Source organism: Vicia villosa, linkage group LG4, assembly GCF_029867415.1.
Source record: "Vicia villosa cultivar HV-30 ecotype Madison, WI linkage group LG4, Vvil1.0, whole genome shotgun sequence".
Taxonomy (NCBI): domain Eukaryota; kingdom Viridiplantae; phylum Streptophyta; class Magnoliopsida; order Fabales; family Fabaceae; genus Vicia; species Vicia villosa.
The window spans coordinates 15317663-15338387 of record NC_081183.1 but is presented as its reverse complement, the minus strand read 5'-3'; the positions used below and the strand labels follow the sequence as shown (position 1 = coordinate 15338387).

At 36.1% G+C, this 20725-nt stretch overlaps 1 protein-coding gene across 1 annotated transcript; it reads right to left on the bottom strand.

Moving 5' to 3' along the window:
* Window positions 1-11363: 11363 nt before the first annotated feature.
* On the bottom strand, window positions 11364-12351 carry LOC131596809 (uncharacterized). Its single transcript, XM_058869547.1, has 2 exons — window positions 11973-12351; window positions 11364-11560 (listed from the first exon to the last, which is right to left on the bottom strand). Exons 1-2 carry the CDS (start codon window positions 12349-12351, stop codon window positions 11364-11366), a joined length of 576 nt encoding a protein of 191 aa, XP_058725530.1.
* Window positions 12352-20725: the final 8374 nt, after the last annotated feature.

The following is a 20725-nucleotide window of genomic DNA, read 5'->3' as shown; positions in this document are numbered from 1 at the left end:
AACATTCAAGACACTCCTCCAAAACTATAGATTTTCATCCTTTTCAATCAGGCAACTCAAAATGCCTTTCAAATCAACCTCAAAACTACGATAGGCCATTCAAAAAGCCTCCAAACCATATCAAATCAAATTCAAATTCTAAGGCGTACAACCCTGTGCCCGAACTACGTTGACTCTGATTCTCCCTAAGGAGATACGTAGGCACTTGGATAACCAAGGCGAGCCCCCTCCCTAAAATCTCAATTCACTTAAAATCTCAATTTTGCCCTTTCACTTCTTTAGCTATTATCCTGGATATTTTAGCCATAAAATTTGACCTTAGATTCAAAGCCATAGGAAAGGGTTGAGGGTGCCTAACACCTTCCCTCGACCTGATTATAATAACTTACCCCGAATCTCTTAACTGCGTAAGGTTTCCTATTCGCCTTGGTAGAATAGGTGGCGACTCTAAAAGCTTATTTTTAGGGCATGTTGCTACAGACAGTCCACCCGTCATGCTGGTGACACCCGTCACCTTGAACCAGAAGGCATAAATCAATGTTTTTTTTGCTATTGATCACCTTCAAGCTCCAACTTTTGGATCCTTATCCCCCAAAATTCGATTATAGACATGGTATACTGGTCAAAACAGACAACCATACACACACACACACACATACACACACACACACATATATATATATATACACATACATCTACTACAATAATTTAATCATACATTCATGGATTAAACTATACAATTTCATGTTCATTATTCCAATTCAACATTACATATACATAACATAGTTTCATGGTAAATGGTAGTACACAAATTTCATCATTAAAAACAAATTATAAAATCAATAGGTTACCAAATTTCATATTCATATAATAACACAACCAAACATACGCATTCATACCAACCCTATTGGAGGTTAAGGACTACTCTACTATACCCCTCATGCATATACTCTTTATTAAGGTTATTCTTCCCCCTTACCATAATTCCTAGCGAGAAATCTAAATTGGATTAAATGATGTCCTCTCACCCAAAGCTCCAAGTTCTCACTCTTTCCTCTAGTCTCTTTCTCACAATTCTTATTATGTATTGTCAAAATTTTCCTAAACCTAGATTATCCTTTAAATTATAAAGTTAGGATAATCTAATTCAACTTATAATTTCACCGCTCACTTACTGATCAGTGGTTTTCACACATAGTTTTATCGTTGTTTTTAAGTATGTTTAAGTTTTGTTATTGAGTGTTTTATTTCTTTATTCGTCATTTTATGCTTTGGTTGTATGTTTTAATGTTTTCAGGTTCTTATGAAGAAATCGGAGTAAAGCAGTGCTAAACTCGGAAGTTTTGAGGAAGTTCAGAAAACATGCTACAGGAGGCCTGACACGGGTGGCCGTGTTGCTCAACACGGGCCGTGTCAGGAAGAGCGCTGGAACAAAGTGTGGAAAGAATGGAAAACAGTGGTGCAACACGGGTGCCCGTGTTGCTCAACACGGCCCGTGTTGCTAAGTCTGGGACCAAAGTTGAAAAATAAATATTACAGGGGACCAACACGGGTGCCCGTGTTGCACAACACGGCCCGTGTTGGGTGATGACGCTGATTTCAGTGATTTTTATTATTTAGTTCAGTGGTTGGCCTGCAGGGGTGTTTTTGGAAATTCCAACCAACTTAAGTGAGTCTGCACTATTTAGGAGGGTTTCCAAGATGAATTAGGGATCTTTTTGCCACACGAAGAATTGGAGGATTGAGAGAAGAAGCCTATGCAATTGGAGAAGAACGGAGAACTCTCATGAGCGGAAGCCATTGAAGATCAAAGTTCATCATCTCTATTGTAATGTCTTTATTTGATATCTTTGTAATTTCTTTGGATGATATGAGTAGCTAAACCCCCCAATGCTAGGGGGTGTCCCTGATTAACATTTGTGATGATTTTGAATTCCGAATTTTAATAACATGTTTCTCTTTTACATTCAATTTAATGGTATAAGGTTTTTAATGCTTTCCTCGTCGGACCAACTGGATTGATTTATGACTGACAATTAGGATTGACCTCCATTGTTAGGGTTTTTATACCATTATATTATAGTAGATATCACCTAGGACTAGGGATACCCTATAGTAACCGGATTGTTCTTGATTATAATAATATTTGATTTGATCACTAATTTCGAAGGACTTTGGGATTAGGATTTCAATGTTCAAAAGTTTGCCCACTAAGGACTTAGGAGCAAATACCCTTAAGAACCGGTAATTGATAAGTTGAACTTTGTTAATGAAATAAGGGTTCAGAATTGTTACATGTTAATGCACACACCTACCCTGGCATGTTACTCATATTTGGCCAATTAAACCTTTTTAAGTTTATTTGCAATTTAATTTGTAATCACAAAAACCAAAACCCCAAGGCTTTTTGTTTAATTGAAGTGCGACTAACTCTATAATCTCACGCAGTCCTTGAGATCGATATTCGGGGAATTTTCCCTTTATTACTACAGAGGCAAAATAGTACACTTGCTATTTTACCGATCAAGTTTTTGGCGCCGTTCCGGGGACTGCCGAAAAATTGTAGAGTTTTTAGTTTTATTTCAATTAGAATTTTGTTGCTCTGCGACTAAAATTTTATTTTCTGAAAAAAAAATATATATATATATTTTATTTTATTTTTGTTCCTCATTCTAATACTTGTCTAATCTGTTTATGCGAGGCAAGGCCTCAGTAGAATTTCTTTTTGACGCAGAAATTGAAAGGACTTTTCACGCAAGGCGCAGACAAGCTCATCAAGCTAAGCTGGAATCCGAAGAAGAAGTTGTGACAGTTCATTCAGGTTCTGAAAGTGAAGAAGAAGTTATAGGCGAGAATCCACCCCCACCTGAGAGACTCCTCGGAGACTATGGAGTTGCAAATACACCGGGGGGAAGACAAACAATTATCAACCAACCGGTGAATGTTCCTAATTTTCAATTGCACTCAAGCACCATCACTCAGCTCGAAAGAAAGCCTTTCACCGGAAGGGTTAATGAAGATGCAAACAAGCACTTACAGAGGTTTCTGACCATGAGTACAACTTTAAAAATCGAAGGTCATACAGAAGAGGCCAAGAAGCTGAGAATGTTTCCATTCACCTTGGCAGAAGAAGCAGAAGAGTGGTTTTATTCCCTTCCAGCGGGCAGCATTACATCATGGGGAGAGATGGAAAAAGCTTTCTTAAATGAGTATTTTCCCGCCTCGGTATTTATAAGGAAGAGGTATGACATTCTGAATTTCAAGCAGAAGGAGGGTGAGCCCTTAGGAGATGCATACAAAAGATTCAAAAGAATTCTAGTAGCATGTCCCACTCATAATATGGACAAGACTGAACAGATGCAAGTATTTGTCAATGGGCTCAGAATGAAAACAAAATAGTTAATTGATACAGCAGCTGGAGGCTCGACAAATTTCACAACAGCCTCGGGCATCATCAAAATCATTGAAGCAATAGCTGCAAATGAGCATTTGGAATTGTATGACAGGTGTGCTAGCAAACCGGAAGGAATCATTGATCTCAAGCTGGAGACTTCTAAAACTCGGGTTGAAGATGCGATAGCCGCAGAAGTTGAAAAGAAATTGAAGGCTATGAATATAGGTAAACAACAGGTGGCTCAAGTTCAACAAGCTCAACCTGTCAGCTGTGAAATCTGTAATGGCCCACACCAAACGGTGTACTGTTTTGCTACTCCCAAGCAGATTGAAGAAATCAAATTCCTAAGGCAAAACAACCCGTATTCTAACACCTATAATCCAGGGTGGAAGAATCATCCAAATTTTGCTTGGAAAGATCAACAATAACAAGGTACCCAGAAGGCAGAGTGGGAAGTGGCAATTGAAAGATTAGCTGGGCAGTGTTCTCAGTTCCAAGAAGAAACAAGAAACAACCACAGAAACACTGCGACCTCAATTAAAAATCTGGAAGTTCAAGTGGGGCAGATAGCACAGCATCTCACTCTACAGGCACAAGGTACCCTTCCGAGCTCAACTGTGAAAAATCCGAAAGACCAGGAGAAGATTAATGCGGTTACTACAAGAAGTAGGAGAGTAGCAGAATCTGAAAAGGAAAAAGAAAAAGAGGAAATAGATGACCCAATGGTAATAGAGGTGGATTTGGAAATAAGAGAGAATCCAAAAGAGCCAGAAGTTGTGGTACCGCCGGTTAAACCAATTGAAGAAAAAAATAAGAAAGACGCTAAACCTGTGATAAAACTGCCCTTCCCCTCCAGAGTGACAAAGAAGGGTTCAAGAGAGAAAGACTTTGAGAAGTTTACTAAATTGTTCAAAAAGTTAGAGGTAAATCTACCATTCTTTGAAGCACTTGAGCACATGCCTTTGTACAAGAAATTTATGAAGGAGGTGTTGGGGAAAAAGAGATCACTAGGAGGAGAACCAAAAATTGCAACGGAAAAGTGTGGTATAGTCTCAACAGCAAGGAAGATCCCAATAAAGAGGAAAGACCCTGGGGCAGTGGCGATACCATGCACTATCAAGAATATAGCATTTAAGAAGGTACTCCTCGATTCTGGGTCTAGTGTGAGTTTAATGCCTTTGTCCATTTTCAAAAAGCTTGAATTGGAAAAGATTAGTGAAAGTAAGACCCAGTTAAGGTTCGCCGATCACACCGTTAAGAAATCATATGGGGTAGCTGAAGATGTACTAGTGGAAGTTGATAAATTTGTATTCCCTGTTGACTTCCACATCATGGACATTCCGGAAGACGAAGAAACTCCTATCCTTCTTGGGAGGCCATTTTTGTCGACAGGCCGCTGCAACCTCGACATTGAAAAAGGAACGCTGACGCTGAAATCTTTTGATGAAGAAGTAACGTTGAAGATGTTAGGAGTCAAAAGACAGAGGGCGGTTGTGAATGATCAAACTTCTGATGGTATGACAGAAAGTGAGGAAAAGAACAAGAAGTCTAAACAGCCCCAAGAAAAAATGTCAAGCATAGCCTCCCGGGTGGAACCATCTTATGTAGTTGTCAACAATCTTAAGAAAGCTAAGGAAGTCAAGAAGAAGGTGGAGGAGAAAGAGCAAGGAAAGAAGAAGAATGTGGGAAGTAAATTAAAGTGAAAAGTGGTGAATGCTTTTCGTCTTCATGAGTTAGTGGTTGCGAAAGTGACAAGCAACAAGGTTTGGAAAAGGAAATACCCTCCATAATAAAGGGTAATGGACCGTCGAGCCATGCGACGTTAAACGAAGCGCTTCGTGGGAGGCAACCCACGGTTTTAATAATTAATTTCTCTGTTTGTTTATTTTATTTTCAGGAAATAAAAGAGGACGTCTCTGGTGAAAGCTTGGAAGTGATCATGAGAGTGCATTACCCTCTGTGAGTCACCTCTCTCGAACTCGTTCTGAAACATTGAGGTCAATGTTTAGTTCAAGTTTGGGGGAGGCTCTTCTCTGTGCATTTTATTTTTATGTTAGTTTTATGTTATTGGTATGATGTGAAACCATAAAGTGAATTCTGCCCAAATTTTTACCGAAATTTTAAATTTTTGTTGAAGAAGTTTTGATCCTAAAGAGCGATCGGGAATAGTATATAGAGATGAAGCGAGGATTGTTTGAGGACAGGAAGTGCGGAATAATGTGACAAGAGGTTTGTGTAAGCACCCTTGGTTCCCTGAAAGAGATACGAGTCTAACGTGTAGATTTGCACCATAGTACTTGTCTCCTGAGAAGTACTTCTCGAGTAGTTTATTGATACAGTCTGGCATAATTCGGATTCACTTGCATGATGGCTGGTTGAGAAAAAAAAGAGATATAAAGTTGGCACCAAATGATGAAAAGGCGGTAAAAGGCAATCGGCTCGCTAAGTTGGGTAACCCTCACCCGGTTATTCAGCCCAAAGGAGATTGATCCCCAAACGTCGTCTAAAAGGACAATATATAACTGCAAAGTTTGAAAATTTCATCGGTAATAAAAAGTAGCCAATGCTGCTAGTTTGGTGCCAGGAAAAGAAAATAAGGAGCCTTGATCCATCTCATGCAGGTGATGATTATTATAAGAAATGCAGTGCCTTAATATGATTGTCCGAATGAAAGAGGAGGAAAATCGGAAAGAGACTTAAGTGCAAAGCATAGTTGGAGAGGTATCCGAAACGGGAGCTTGAGGTTTAATGTGGTAACGAAACTCGTCACGTCATGTGAATGCCGAACCAACTGTTTCTTGATCAATACAGACAGATATCTCACGTATGAACACCGTGTGCTTTGAAGGTCATTAACTTTTGTAATTGTCGCTTGAGGTCAAGCAACGGTTTAAGTTTGGGGGAGTTTGATCAGTGGTTTTCACACATAGTTTTATCGTTGTTTTTAAGTATGTTTAAGTTTTGTTATTGAGTGTTTTATTTCTTTATTCGTCATTTTATGCTTTGGTTGTATGTTTTAATGTTTTCAGGTTCTTATGAAGAAATCGGAGTAAAGCAGTGCTAAACTCGGAAGTTTTGAGGAAGTTCAGAAAACATGCTACAGGAGGCCTGACACGAGTGGCCGTGTTGCTCAACACGGGCCGTGTCAGGAAGAGCGCTGGAACAAAGTGTGGAAAGAATGGAAAACAGTGGTGCAACACGGGTGCCCGTGTTGCTCAACACGGCCCGTGTTGCTAAGTCTGGGACCAAAGTTGAAAAATAAATATTACAGGGGACCAACACGGGTGCCCGTGTTGCACAACACGGCCCGTGTTGGGTGATGACGCTGATTTCAGTGATTTTTATTATTTAGTTCAGTGGTTGGCCTGCAGGGGTGTTTTTGGAAATTCCAACCAACTTAAGTGAGTCTGCACTATTTAGGAGGGTTTCCAAGATGAATTAGGGATCTTTTTGCCACACGAAGAATTGGAGGATTGAGAGAAGAAGCCTATGCAATTGGAGAAGAACGGAGAACTCTCATGAGCGGAAGCCATTGAAGATCAAAGTTCATCATCTCTATTGTAATGTCTTTATTTGATATCTTTGTAATTTCTTTGGATGATATGAGTAGCTAAACCCCCCAATGCTAGGGGGGTGTCCCTGATTAACATTTGTGATGATTTTGAATTCTGAATTTCAATAACATGTTTCTCTTTTACATTCAATTTAATGGTATAAGGTTTTTAATGCTTTCCTCGTCGGACCAACTGGATTGATTTATGACTGACAATTAGGATAGACCTCCATTGTTAGGGTTTTTATACCATTATATTATAGTAGATATCACCTAGGACTAGGGATACCCTATAGTAACCGGATTGTTCTTGATTATAATAATATTTGATTTGATCACTAATTTCGAAGGACTTTGGGATTAGGATTTCAATGTTCAAAAGTTTGCCCACTAAGGACTTAGGAGCAAATACCCTTAAGAACCGGTAATTGATAAGTTGAACTTTGTTAATGAAATAAGGGTTCAGAATTGTTACATGTTAATGCACACACCTACCCTGGCATGTTACTCATATTTGGCCAATTAAACCTTTTTAAGTTTATTTGCAATTTAATTTGTAATCACAAAAACCAAAACCCCAAGGCTTTTTGTTTAATTGAAGTGCGACTAACTCTATAATCTCACGCAGTCCTTGAGATCGATATTCGAGGAATTTTCCCTTTATTACTACAGAGGCAAAATAGTACACTTGCTATTTTACCGATCACTTACCAATATTATTACTCCTTCCTCCCCTATATTTCTCTTATTTTATACTATTGGCCAAAATTCTTTATTTTCTATTTAAGTTAAATAATATAATAAAATACTATTATTTTAACTATTAAAATAAACTCCAATATTTTAATCAACCTCTGTCCCCTTTAATTACTCCCCACACGGCCACCATAGCGTCACACACTCCTATCATCCATATTTATTTAATTAATATTACTAAATAATTAAATAAGTACAAAAAATTCTAATCAATTAAATAATTTCAATAATTCCAAAATTTGGGGTATTACATAACACACACACATGTACTTTTTTGGACGGTACAACTCATAAAGTGGAGAATCCCCAATGTCTTTCGTCCAATTTCTTTGTAGGGTGTTTGTATAACTTTTTGGCAAAAGTGTATGTAAACATATTACGTAGAGTTATTGGGAGTGTCATTTGAGATTCCTAGTCGGCTTTCGTTCACAGTAGATAAATTTTGGATGGCATCCTTATTGCGAATGAGGTACTAGATGAAGTGCGTAAACACAAGAAGGAGTTAGTGTTGTTTAAAAAGGATTTTGAAAAAGCATATGATTCATTGGACTAGATAATGGGAGTCCAACTGATAAATATCCTAGAAAGAAGGTTTTGACAAGGTGATCCTCTTTATCTTTTTCTCTCCCTGATAGGCGCTGAAGGTTTGAATATTATGCTTAATTTAATTGTTGAAGCGGGGTTGTTCTTGGATTATAAAGTATGAAGGGAGGAGAGAGTTAATATTAGCCATTTGTAATTTGCTGATGGTACTTTAATTTTTTGTGAGAAAAGTTGGGCTATTATTAGAGCGTTAAGAGCCATTCTTGCGCTCTTTGAGGTAATTTCGGGTTTAAAGGTTAATTTTCGTAAAAGCTCATTAATTAGAGTAAATATATATATAAGTCTTGGTTTGGGAGGCATCGGGGGTGTTGAATTGTAAGATTGGATTTATTCCTTTTTTGTATCTGGTTATACCGGTTGGTGGTGACCCTAGTCAATCTGTTTTTTGGCCGTCATTGATTTATCCGGTTGGTGGAGACCAACCTTTAATTTGGTCCGATCAGTGGATACAGGGAGGTGTGTTGTGGGATTAGTTCAGAAGGATTTTTGATTTAGTAGATAAAAATTGGTGACGGTGGTCAAGATGTGTTCTCTAGGATAGGGTGTTGGGGAAGATGGATGGAAGTGTATGAGGAGGTTATTATCTTGGGGGGAGGAGCAAGTGAATGAGTCTTATCTTTTGTTGTTTAACATTTTGTTTTGCAGATTGATGTGGAGCAGTGGCGGAGCCAGAAAATTTAGACAGCCTGGGCAAAAACCTTTACACCATTTATTATTCATCTGTTTTAATTTTTACACCTTATTTTTACTAATTTTGCCCCTAATTTTGTCCCTGATTTTATCTAAAAATCGACTATTAAATTGGGAGAAATACAAAGAAAATAGGGGTTGAGCCCGGGCGCCTGCCCGGGCTGGCTGGGCCTTGGCTCCGCCCCTGATGTGGAGGATGATAGTTGGAAATGGAAGCTAGATCATGATAAAAATTACACATTTCAGGAAGTTTATCCGTTTTTTACTACAAACTCGACAAGAAATAGATCTTTTCTCTTTGATATGGTTTGGTTAAAAGCGGTTTCATTAAAGATTTCTTTATTTATGTGGGTGCACTCAGGTTAATTCAGGTTTGTGAGTGACTAGTTGTTGGATTAATCAATGGTGGAAAGCAGAAGAACAACTATTTAACTCTTGACTTCTATCAATGGTGGATTAATCAATTTCATTGTGGTCTTCACATTTTGTAGCTTTGGCTAGTATCTTTTTTAACTTTGCTTGTTTCATACTTTGAGTCCTAGTCTAGCACTCCTTGTATGGATTGAGTTATTCTATTAGTCTTTTTATTATATTTTAGTTTGATTTAAAAAAAAATTGAAAAATAAATAAATAATAAATATTATAGTTTGGTTCAATTTATAGTCAATTTTGAATTTCATAAAACCAGTGTTGGAACTAATTTAGATCGGTTTTGATTGACTTAGTTTGGTTTAAATCAATCTTTTAAAAATTACGAATTCATTTAATTAATTTGAATTAAATTATCTTATTATTGATTTAGTTCTTAAACCTTACTTACAAATTTAACTTTGCCAACTGAATCATACTGTTTAGATTCTAATAATACTATTTTTATGGTTAGGAATTAATGTTGTAACATAAGAAAATGGTAAAATATATCTAAAAATTATGAAAAATATATATGAGAATAATTTTGATGCATTATTTCTATATTCATACTCTAATCCCATACTTTACAAAATTTGTTATTTGCATGATTCATTTGATTTTGACTACTTGAATATGATAGGAAGCTTTATTTGAAGTCACCATCCTTCAATTATATCTTATTTTAGATATTTTTGTTTCCATACTTTCTTTTATGATTCTCTCTTATCCTATTTGATAGTGAAACTATTGAAAATATCCACCATTTGTTCTCAATTAATATTCCAGCTCAAGTTTTCTTGGCAGCTTATGAATATCTTCTTTGCAACTAACCAATACTTATATTAAGATTGTGTTTTCTATAAGACCCTAGTGGGAAAATTAGTTGACTTATCAATGAAGATAATTAGAACTTAAAACTTGACTATAGGCATAGACATGAGACAAGTTCTAAATAAATTTATACACTTGTATCTAAAGTATTAATTTTACTTTCTAATAGTCAATGTTACTATTGTTAATGACAATTAGTAAGAATAAACTCTCAAAATCAGTATCAATCTGTTCTTTAACTTTCTCATCTTATCCACCAAACTAATATTATATCCTTTCTAAGAGTATTTATTAATATTGAATAGAAAATGTATTATTATTATATAATAATAAAAAAGATAATAATCACTTATGTATTTCATATTAATAAATTATAATTTCATATTATGAATTAATAAAATAATATTATTTATTAGTTTTTTTTATATTTATTCTAGTAAATTTTTATAAAACTAACGTGTAAAATTTAAGTTGAAATTTTTTATCATTATAAACCCTGATAAGATTTTATTTTTATTTAATGTGAGATTTAAATTTTTTTTTTAATTTTTGCGTTTAATATTATTAACTTTGATGGCCAAATACAAAGAAAGAGAGATCTAAAGAGATATGTTCTAACTTCACAGTAACAAAGAGATGCGAAACTGTTTCAACCAAATACCCACACAATGGACAAGAAATCCTACTAGGATAAAAATCATCAATATCCTAGTCAGGTTCTCTCTTGACAAAAGTCTATCTTTCAAATTTTGTCAAAAGAAGACCGAGATCTTATAAGGAGCCCAACTGATCCGAAAAAGGGGGTTCGATACAAATCTATTCCAAAAGAGGTGACGCAGAAGAGTTTGAACTAACCCTCTAAACAAGGTAAGTGAAGGCCACCAAGAAAGAACCTTCCATAGCATGCTTCGAAGTCCATTAATATCTATCTAGGAAAAGAGTGACATCCTAAAGCATAGATAGAAGTTCATAAAAAATGGCAGTTCTCTAAAAAAAAGAAATGTCTTCGCCAATTATTTCTTCTCCTGAGATAACACAACTCCTATTCCCACTCCACTAGCATCACATTTAACTTGGAACACCTTGTCAAAATCCGGAAGTTTTCTCCTTAATTAGTGTGAAAGTCTACTCTTGCTCAAACCCCCAATTGAATTTCCCTTTCTTCAAACATTCAGTAATAGGTGCAGTGATGGTACTGAAAACTTTGATAAACCTCATATAGAAGGTGGTCAGGCCGTAAAAGCTACGAACCTTAGTCACAGATCTAAGTGTAGGCCACTCCCTTATAGCACTCACCTTATCTTCATCAACCTGAATCCCATCTTCACCAACAATAAAGTTTAGGAAAAGTAACTTGTTGGTGCTGAATGTACATTTTTTCAGATTAATGTACAACTGGTTCACCTATAAGACTTGCAACACTTTCCTAACATGTTGCAAATATTATGTATTAGTCTTACTATAAATCAAAATATCGTCAAAATAAACCATTATAAAAGAACCAGTAAATGGGCGCAGAACCTGATTCATCAACCGCATGAAGGTACTTGGGGCGTTTGACAAACCAAAGGGCATCACCAACCACAATCCATCCTTGCTCTTAAAAGTTGTTTTCCATTCATCTCTACTTAATAGTTATATTAATGATGGCTCGACTATCAACACACATTCGCCACTGATTTCCTTTCTTAGGGACTAAAAGGATTTGTATTGCTTAGGAACTCATGCTCTCACAAATAAATCCCTTCTTCGACAAATTTTCAATATGCCCCCTTAAAATCTCATTCTCCTTAGGGCTCATACGATAGTGAGGAAGGTTTGGCAAGCTAGACCCCAAGATGAGGTCAATTTGATGTTGAATATCTTGCATGGGAGGCAAATCATTTGGCAATTCCTCTATAGTCAAATCCTTGAAACCTTCAAGGATCTCTAGCACTTCTTTTGGAATCGTTGTTTCCTTCTTTACAACATTCGTCATCCCTTTGGTCACCATTGAACAGAAACATTCAATTTCTTTTACAATCTCATCAAACTCATTTTCACTCTGCGTCATCACCGAGAAACTAGATTTTTTTCCTCTTGGATTCTTATCAAAGTGCAAAATAGGAGCCATATAAATTTTATGTATGCCCCATGTAAACACCATCATATTATCTCGTCCTCAATAAGTGATATAATTATCAAACTGCCAAAGTCTACCAAGTAAAATATGATAAACATCCATATCAAGAACATCACAAAGTACCTCTTCTCTGTAATGTTTTCCGAGGGAGATAAGAACTCTGCAGGCTAGTGTTACTCGAACTTTAGAGCCCTTCCTTACCCAACTGAGGGTGTATGGCTTCTCATGAGGTTTTATGAACAACTTCAAATAATATACCAATTTCTTCAATGCCATATTCTTCGTGCTGTTAATATCCACAATCAGATTACACACTTTGTTTTTTTATAAAACAATGTGTTTTGAACAAATTCTTGTGTTGCCTGTCGTCTTTGGATGATAGTAAAATTTTCTGCAACACAAAATTTACTTATTAGATTCTTCCTCTGCAGACTCAGCATCAACATATTCATCGTTCTTAAGTGCAAGATCTTCTCTTTCCCCATCTTCCTCCCTTTCTTCCACAACAATAGTGACTCTCCTTATTGGACAAACATTAAATAGGTGGCTTATTCCATTACAATGATAACATGTGTCTCCAGTGGGTTTATCATATGGATTATTATGCCTTTGGATTGGTGTTTTAGCCTGCTGTACACCGCTAGATCTGCTAGCCCCTTTATTCCCAGGGTTGGAATCTCGGGTGTTGCACTCTTTTCCTTGTCACTTACTGATTCAAAGTTATTCTAGGGTGAGTACCTTCTAAAAAATGAGAAATTTCACCCATCAATTATGCATTTAAAGGTAAACTGGATGCCTCAGCCACAGTTCATACACTTTGTAAACTCATCTTCTTTACTCCCATCGTTTCGTAGAATAATCGAATATCAACTTTCACTCGATAGTCATGGTTTTTATGTCGATTCCCATGATCAACCTCTTCCTGGTATGGTTTTTCTTCTTCATAATATTTTCCAACGCGCGATTTATTCTTTGATACGCGCAGTCAGCCTTCCTACATCACGGTGATATACATCACTATCATTATGAGAATAACTTATGACACTTACATAACATATTATATATTATTCTCATGGTGGGTCAATTCAGTATAAATATAACTCCTAATATTTATATATATGTGAAGACTTGATATCTCATATCCATGACCTGTTATTGAGAATATTTCACGGTAGGTATTTGTTTTATCGTATCCACAGGGATTGAAGTGATATTACCATCGTTCTACAGTTTATAATGTTTTAAGTAAGGGGTTTCGATTGGTTTTGGTTGGATAAAAGTAACATTCATAAGAGTTTATAGTAATGAGTAAAGTTTAGAAAGATTAATGTTTTGAAAGAGCGTATCAAGACTAGATTTCATCAACCTATTTTACATGTATTTGATTAATCAAGCATGTGAACTTCATTTATAATCAATATAACCATGTATCGCTCATCTATATCGCTTATGTCTAAAACGGTATTGTGATTTTTACCGTATTATTTAATTGATGATATCTCAACCTATTAAAAAACACAAATAACATTATGAACTGATACAAAAGTGAATATTAAATTCTAACTCCATGTCTAGACTTAGATTTTGATAGATGATAAACTTAGATCAAGATACAGAAGATGTATCTCACAATCTTTTAAACCATAAATATTCAATAAAAGCAAAGATTATCATCTATATTGATTATCAAGTTGTTCACACACAAAAGCTTAAAGAAAATACATACAAGTGAAGATTAATTACATCTAATCTTGATACAAAAGAAGTTTAGCTATCCATTGACATGGTATCTTGCTTGAAAAGGAAAGGAGAAAGATTCACAAGCATCAAAGTTGAAGAATCGAGGATTGATGCTCCAAGTTGTTGATTATGAGTTGATCAAGTTTTCTCATGTGTTTTTATCTGAAAATGAAGAGCTAACCCCAAAATATCTAGGCAAACTCTATTTATAGGATTAGGAAAAGTAGACTGCGCCAAGTCCAAGCAGGGCACGCTTAGCGCGGTTGCGAAGATATTTAATGTAAACAGCCACAAACCTCGCTTAGCCCAGAAAAATGGCGCTAAACGAGTTTGTCTATGCCAGAACTTCCTCTAAGTGCGCCACGACACACTAAGCGAGCTTCTAATTGCACAAATTCATCCAAAATGCATTCTTAAGCTGGTTCTTTTGCCCTAGGGTGCCCAAAGCTTCAATCATGTAAAAAAAAACCTACAAAATGAATTAAAATTTATCAAACGACAAAATATTTACAAGAATAAGCTACAATTCAAATATCTACACTAAAATTAGAGTTTTGTCATAAAACTTCCATAAAACCAAGTGAAAAAGGGCCACAAAATACTATTGAATATAAACACAACTTGGCCCATAACACCTCAGAGATACAATCATCAATCAAGTCACATAATAATCTCTATGCATAATTGTTTTCCTATATGATAGTAAAACTTGATTACATATACTTTAAGAATAATGTATTTATATTTACAAGAATCTCAATATTATGTCGCATTTAATATACCATTAAATATACTAGTTATTCTAAGAATTTTTTTTTTACTTATCTAATAGAATCTAATTGTTTGTATAGAAAAAAATCAATTATTTTTAACTTATTTTTTATGACAATTAAACAAAAATATATATCTAGAATGTGTATTTGTTAATTTGAAAATGAATTTTATATAAAACAATTTTAAGACCTATTGCATAATATTTTTATTTTTAGAAATTTTAACGATACTTTTTTAAGTTACTTTTTTAAAATATGAGAAGAGAATCTAAATGGATTAGTTTTATTATCTTGAAAAATAAACATTAAGAAAATTTTATTCTATTAATTTAAATAAATAATTTTTCATCTAAAAAAATTCATTTCAATTTAAATAAAAATATGTTAATTTGACGAAATTGTTATTATAATGTTAAAAAGATTTAATTTAAATTTTACTTTAGGTCTCGAGATGTGTTGGATCGACCATGATATATATATATATATATATATATATATATATATATATATATATATATATATATATATATATATATATATATATATATATATATATATATATATATATATATATATATATATATATATATATATATATATATATATATATATATAAGGAACACAATAAATACAATATCATAATAAAAAAGAAAATACAACTAATATTGATTGTCTATTAGGGCTTAATTCAGCTACATAAATCAATTTGAGTTATCATCGTCCTTAGATCTAAGAAGAGACACATCTTTTCATTAGGAAGAATTAGAACAAAAACCTGTAGTCTTCCCCCACAAAGAGAGGAAACAATATAATCTCAATATCTAACTATAAGAATATTTCTCGAAAGACTTGAGTCCCCTATAAGCATCATTCATCTCCACTTCGCTAAAAGAGTACGATTGACCAGTCATGAATTCCTAACTCATAATCCCAGTATGTTCTTTGATTTATAGATATCTTTGTTGAGATATTATTGAGATTGATATATTATTGAGATTGATATATTATTGAGATATTATATATAATATCAAATATAATCTAATATAATAATATCAAATATAATCAAAGTTGTCTAAGCTCAAATCCAATCAGGGATATATATATATAAATAGTCATAGTCTATATCATTATTTGTACACACTATTACAAATTCACACCAAATTCTACGAAGGATAGAAAGACAAAATTCACTTTAACTGCTATGACTAATCTTAAAAAAAAAATTCACACCAAATTCTATAGTCAATTCAAAACCTCTAAAAATAACTGTAATAGTCCACAGATTCTCTGAAATAGGGTCATACAATTAACATTATATGTCTTCAATCTGGTTTAGAAAACATTCCTCAATTTATTCTCAAGTAATGATCCACAAAGCAACACCATACTAGCAGCAATTTAAATATTATACATCCAATTATGAGTAAGGATCGTCTCCGTTTTTCAAAAGAAAGGGAGGTATCAATTACTATAATTTTAATATATATAATTAATGTCAGTGTTTTTTGAAATGTGTACAAATATATCTTTTATTTACACCAAAACTATAATAATAAATAATTTCATTTTTTTTTTTTGGTTGAGAAATAGATAAGATCCTTACTACTGCATTATAAAATAAATACTTGTAATATGTACTGTATCAAGTTAGTTAGGATCATCGACAATATTGAGCGGAGCATGCGACTATGGACTTCGCTCTCTTCCCGGAAGCCCAAATTTGTTACTCTCCATCTCCTACGGTCAATACCAATACTCTTCCTGAGTCAACACAGATGCTTCCCGAGCCCCTTTCGGAAGGTACTGTTAAACAACCTAAATCTTTTGTGGAAGCGGTTAACAATGTTTGTGACATCCCTCTTAGCCAGCTGCCTAAACCTTGCGTGAAAGGTGATAGATTAGCCATCGTCATCCCAGAGGAAGAGTATCAGCTAGGGATTGAAGCCTGTAAACATAATCTGCACGGGCGAATCATTTGGCCTAAGGGCTCATCGCCTCTTACGGTGTTGAATCTGAAAAACAAGTTGACTAATCTTTGGAATTCGATTGGAAAATGGGGCGTTACGTCACTGGGTAAAGGCTACTTCGAATTTTCATTCTCTTCCATTGAAGATGTTAGAAGGGTGAGATCAATTTCTTCTTGGAATCTCAATCCTGGGTTCCTCAAATTGTTCCCATGGACAAAGGATTTCAATCCCCACTTCCTCAAACAAGCTTCAGCCCAAGTTTGGTTGCGTATTCATGGTTTGGCACAAGAGTATTGGAGGCCCAAGATAGTTTTTGCTATAGCCAGTAGCGTTGGTATTCCTTTATGCACCGATTCAGCCTCAAACAAATGTTGCTTTGAGAGACCATTTGGTCACTATGTTCGTGTATTGGTGGACTTGGATTTATCCCAAGAACTTCGGTACAAAGTCTTGGTTGAGAGGAAGGGTTACGCTTTTTTTGTGGAGCTTGAATATGAAAACCTACCAGATTACTGTTCCTTCTGTTGCCAAGTTGGTCATGGGCTGGAAAAGTGCAAACGGAGAAATGTGGAGGGAAATCCAGACAAGAAGAACAACAAAAAAGCTTATGTGCAGATCAACAATGTCTCATTGAAGGAGAGTGGGAAAGAGGTTCGGCTAGAAGTAGATGGAGAGCTTAGGGACGCTACTGAAAATGCAAATAATGGCAAAGATGCTGCGAAGAAATCAGGTGTGAAGACAGATGACCAGATTGCAGCTGGAGTGGTTGTCACAAATGCTGTCGAGGATACAAATTTGAAGGAGGTCTCACCGGCCATCGTGGCGGAGGATGGTTCCGGTACTTCTGAGAATTCCATTGAACAATACAGTAACGAGGAGTTCGTTGCAGATACAAACCCGTTGCTTGGAGAAATTAATAGGAACATGGCTTTTTTAGACTCATCTTGGGCCAACATTGCACAAGCAGAAGCTGGTAGAAATGGGTTAGGGGTGGACAACACCCAAGTTGCAGTAGCAGATGATGAAGGATTTCAATTGGTTAAATCCAAGTCAAGAAAGAAAGCGCAGCACAGTCAGGCGGCTAGGAGCAATTACATCACCAGGTCAAGGCCAGGTAGTGCTCAAAGCTCGCCGTTATGAATTGTATTTTTTGGAATGTGAGAGGTATTGCCAACTCTCCTACAAAACTGGATTTAAAGAGGTTAATTCTAAACAATAAGCCTCAATTTGTTTTCATTGCGGAGCCGTGGATGAATGTCGATTTGTTTCCTCAAAGTTGGTTGAGAAGACTGAATCTTAAGATTTTTGCTATGAATAATAGAAATCAGGTTAATCCTAATTTGTGGTGTTTGTGCGATAAGAGTTTGGACCCTACTTGTTTGGATGGTGATGACCAACAAGTTTCCTTCACTTTCAAGGCTAACGGTAAGTCTATGGGAATGTCTGTTGTGTATGCTTCTACTTGTTACATTGCTAGGAGGTCTCTTTGGAGTAAGCTGCAGGATATCTCGTCTAGTAACCCGATCCCCTGGTGTTTCATTGGGGACTTTAACACTACTCTTGGTTCCCACGAGTATTCTGGCTCTTCTGCGCCAGCCCGAGCCCCCATGGAGGACTTCTCAAATTGGACCAATAATAATCACTTGCTGCATTTACCTACTTCTGGAGCTTTCTTCACTTGGAATAATGGTAGAAGCGGTTCCAGCCACACTCAGAAGCGATTGGACAGAGTCATATGTAATCAGGACTGGGTGGATGCTTGTGTTTCAACCTCTTGTTCCACCTTGCCAAAAACTAGGTCAGACCATTATCCTTTACTGTTACACTTCAACTGTGAGAATGCCAGCTTCAAATCTCAATTCAGATTTCTTCGTATGTGGACTCTCCATAAGGATTGTATTAAAGTGGTGGAAGATTCTTGGAAGACTAAGGTTGTTGGTTGCCCAATGTTTGTGTTGACTAAAAAGCTTCAAATTCTTAAGAGCAATCTTAAGGTATGGAACAAATCTGTTTTTGGGAATGTGCAGAATCAGGTTCAAAAGGCGGAGCAGGATTTAATAATGATTCAAGAGGAGATTACGAATTCGGGACATTCTGACTTGTTAGCCGATAAAGAGAGAGTGGCTCAAAGTAATTTGGATCAAGCTCTTAACATTGAGGAAACCTTTTGGAAAGAAAAGGCCGGGATTCAATGGAACATCGAGGGTGACAGAAATACGAATTTTTTTCACAGAATGACCAAAATAAAAAATGCAACCAAGCTTATTCACTCTTTGAAAATAGGAGATTCTATTATTACGGATCAAGATCAGTTGGCCTCCCATGTGGTGGAACATTATAAGGATTTGTTTAACAATGTTGCTGTTTTGCAGGATAATGACTTGGTTCAAAACGTGATTCCTCACTTGGTTACAGATCAGACCAACAGCTTGCTTACTATGCTGCCCTCCGAGGACGAAATTTACAACGCCACCTTCAACTTGAGAACTGATAGTGCGGCTGGTCCGGACGGATTTGGTCCTCTTTTCTTTCAAACTTACTGGAAGGTGATCAAGTTTGATGTCATTAAAGCCACAATGCAATTCTTCACGGATTCTTGGATTCTTCCGAATTATAATTCCAATACTGTGGTCCTTATTCCAAAATCTCAGGAGGCGGAGCGCATCGACCACTACAGGCCTATCGCTATGGAAAATGTCAAGCATAAAATTATTACGAAGATTCTAGCGGACAGGTTAGCTAAAGTGTTGCCCCAGATTATCTCTAAGGAGCAAAAAGGCTTTATTCATGGTAGAAGTATTAAGGAGTGTATTTGTCTTACTTCCGAGGTGGCTAACATTATGCACAATAAGTCGATTGGAGGGAACGTCGCAATGAAAGTGGATATTGCCAAGGCTTTCGATACGTTGAGTTGGGATTTCTTATTGAAAGTCTTGAAAAAATTTGGTTTTAATGACACATTCTGCAGGTGGATCCACTGCATTCTTCAATCCGCGAAAGTCTCCATCTCCTTCAATGGTAGGCTCCATGGATTTTTTACTTGTCAAAGGGGGGTTAGGCAAGGAGACCCCTTGTCTCCTTTACTTTTCTGTGTTGCAGAGGACGTGCTTAGCAGGGGTCTGTCGCAGCTAGTTTCTACGGGCAAGATTAAGTTAACTAATGCTTCTCGTGACTTGAAAATTCCTTCCCACACGTTATACGCGGATGATATCATGTTATTCGTCAAGGGGAATATTTCATCTATTGATGCCATCAAGGAGCTCTTTTGTAGGTATGCGGATTGCTCGGGCCAGGTTTGCAATCCCTCCAAATCCATCCTTTATGCCGGTTCTATGTCTTCTACTAGACATGCTTTTTTTGCGGAGAGAATCGGTTTTAACATAGGTCACTTGCCGTTCATTTATCTCGGGGTTCCTATTTTCAAGGGGAGGCCAAAAAATACTTACTTCCAGCCTATTGCGGACAAAATTAAATCCAAATTGGCCTCTTGGAAAGCTTCTCTTCTGTCCATAGCAGGTCGCATTCAGCTTGTGAGGTCGGTTACGCATAGTATGCTGATGCACTCTCTCATGATTTACTCATGGCCTGTAAGCTTAATTCTGGAGGTGGAAAAGTGGTGCAGGAACTTTATCTGGAGCGCGGACATTAATCGGCGGAAGATGGTGACTGTTGCGTGGCAGCAGTGTTGCAAACCGTACAAAGATGGTGGGTTTGGCTTGAGATCTCTTCGGCTCATGAATGAAGCCACAAACCTGAAACAATGTTGGAATATTTTCAGCTCAGATGAAGACTGGGCGCGGGTTTTAAGAGCCAGAATTATTAAGAATGGACATTTGGTTAATTATCATATTTTTTCTTCCATTTGGACAGGTAGTAAAAGTGTGT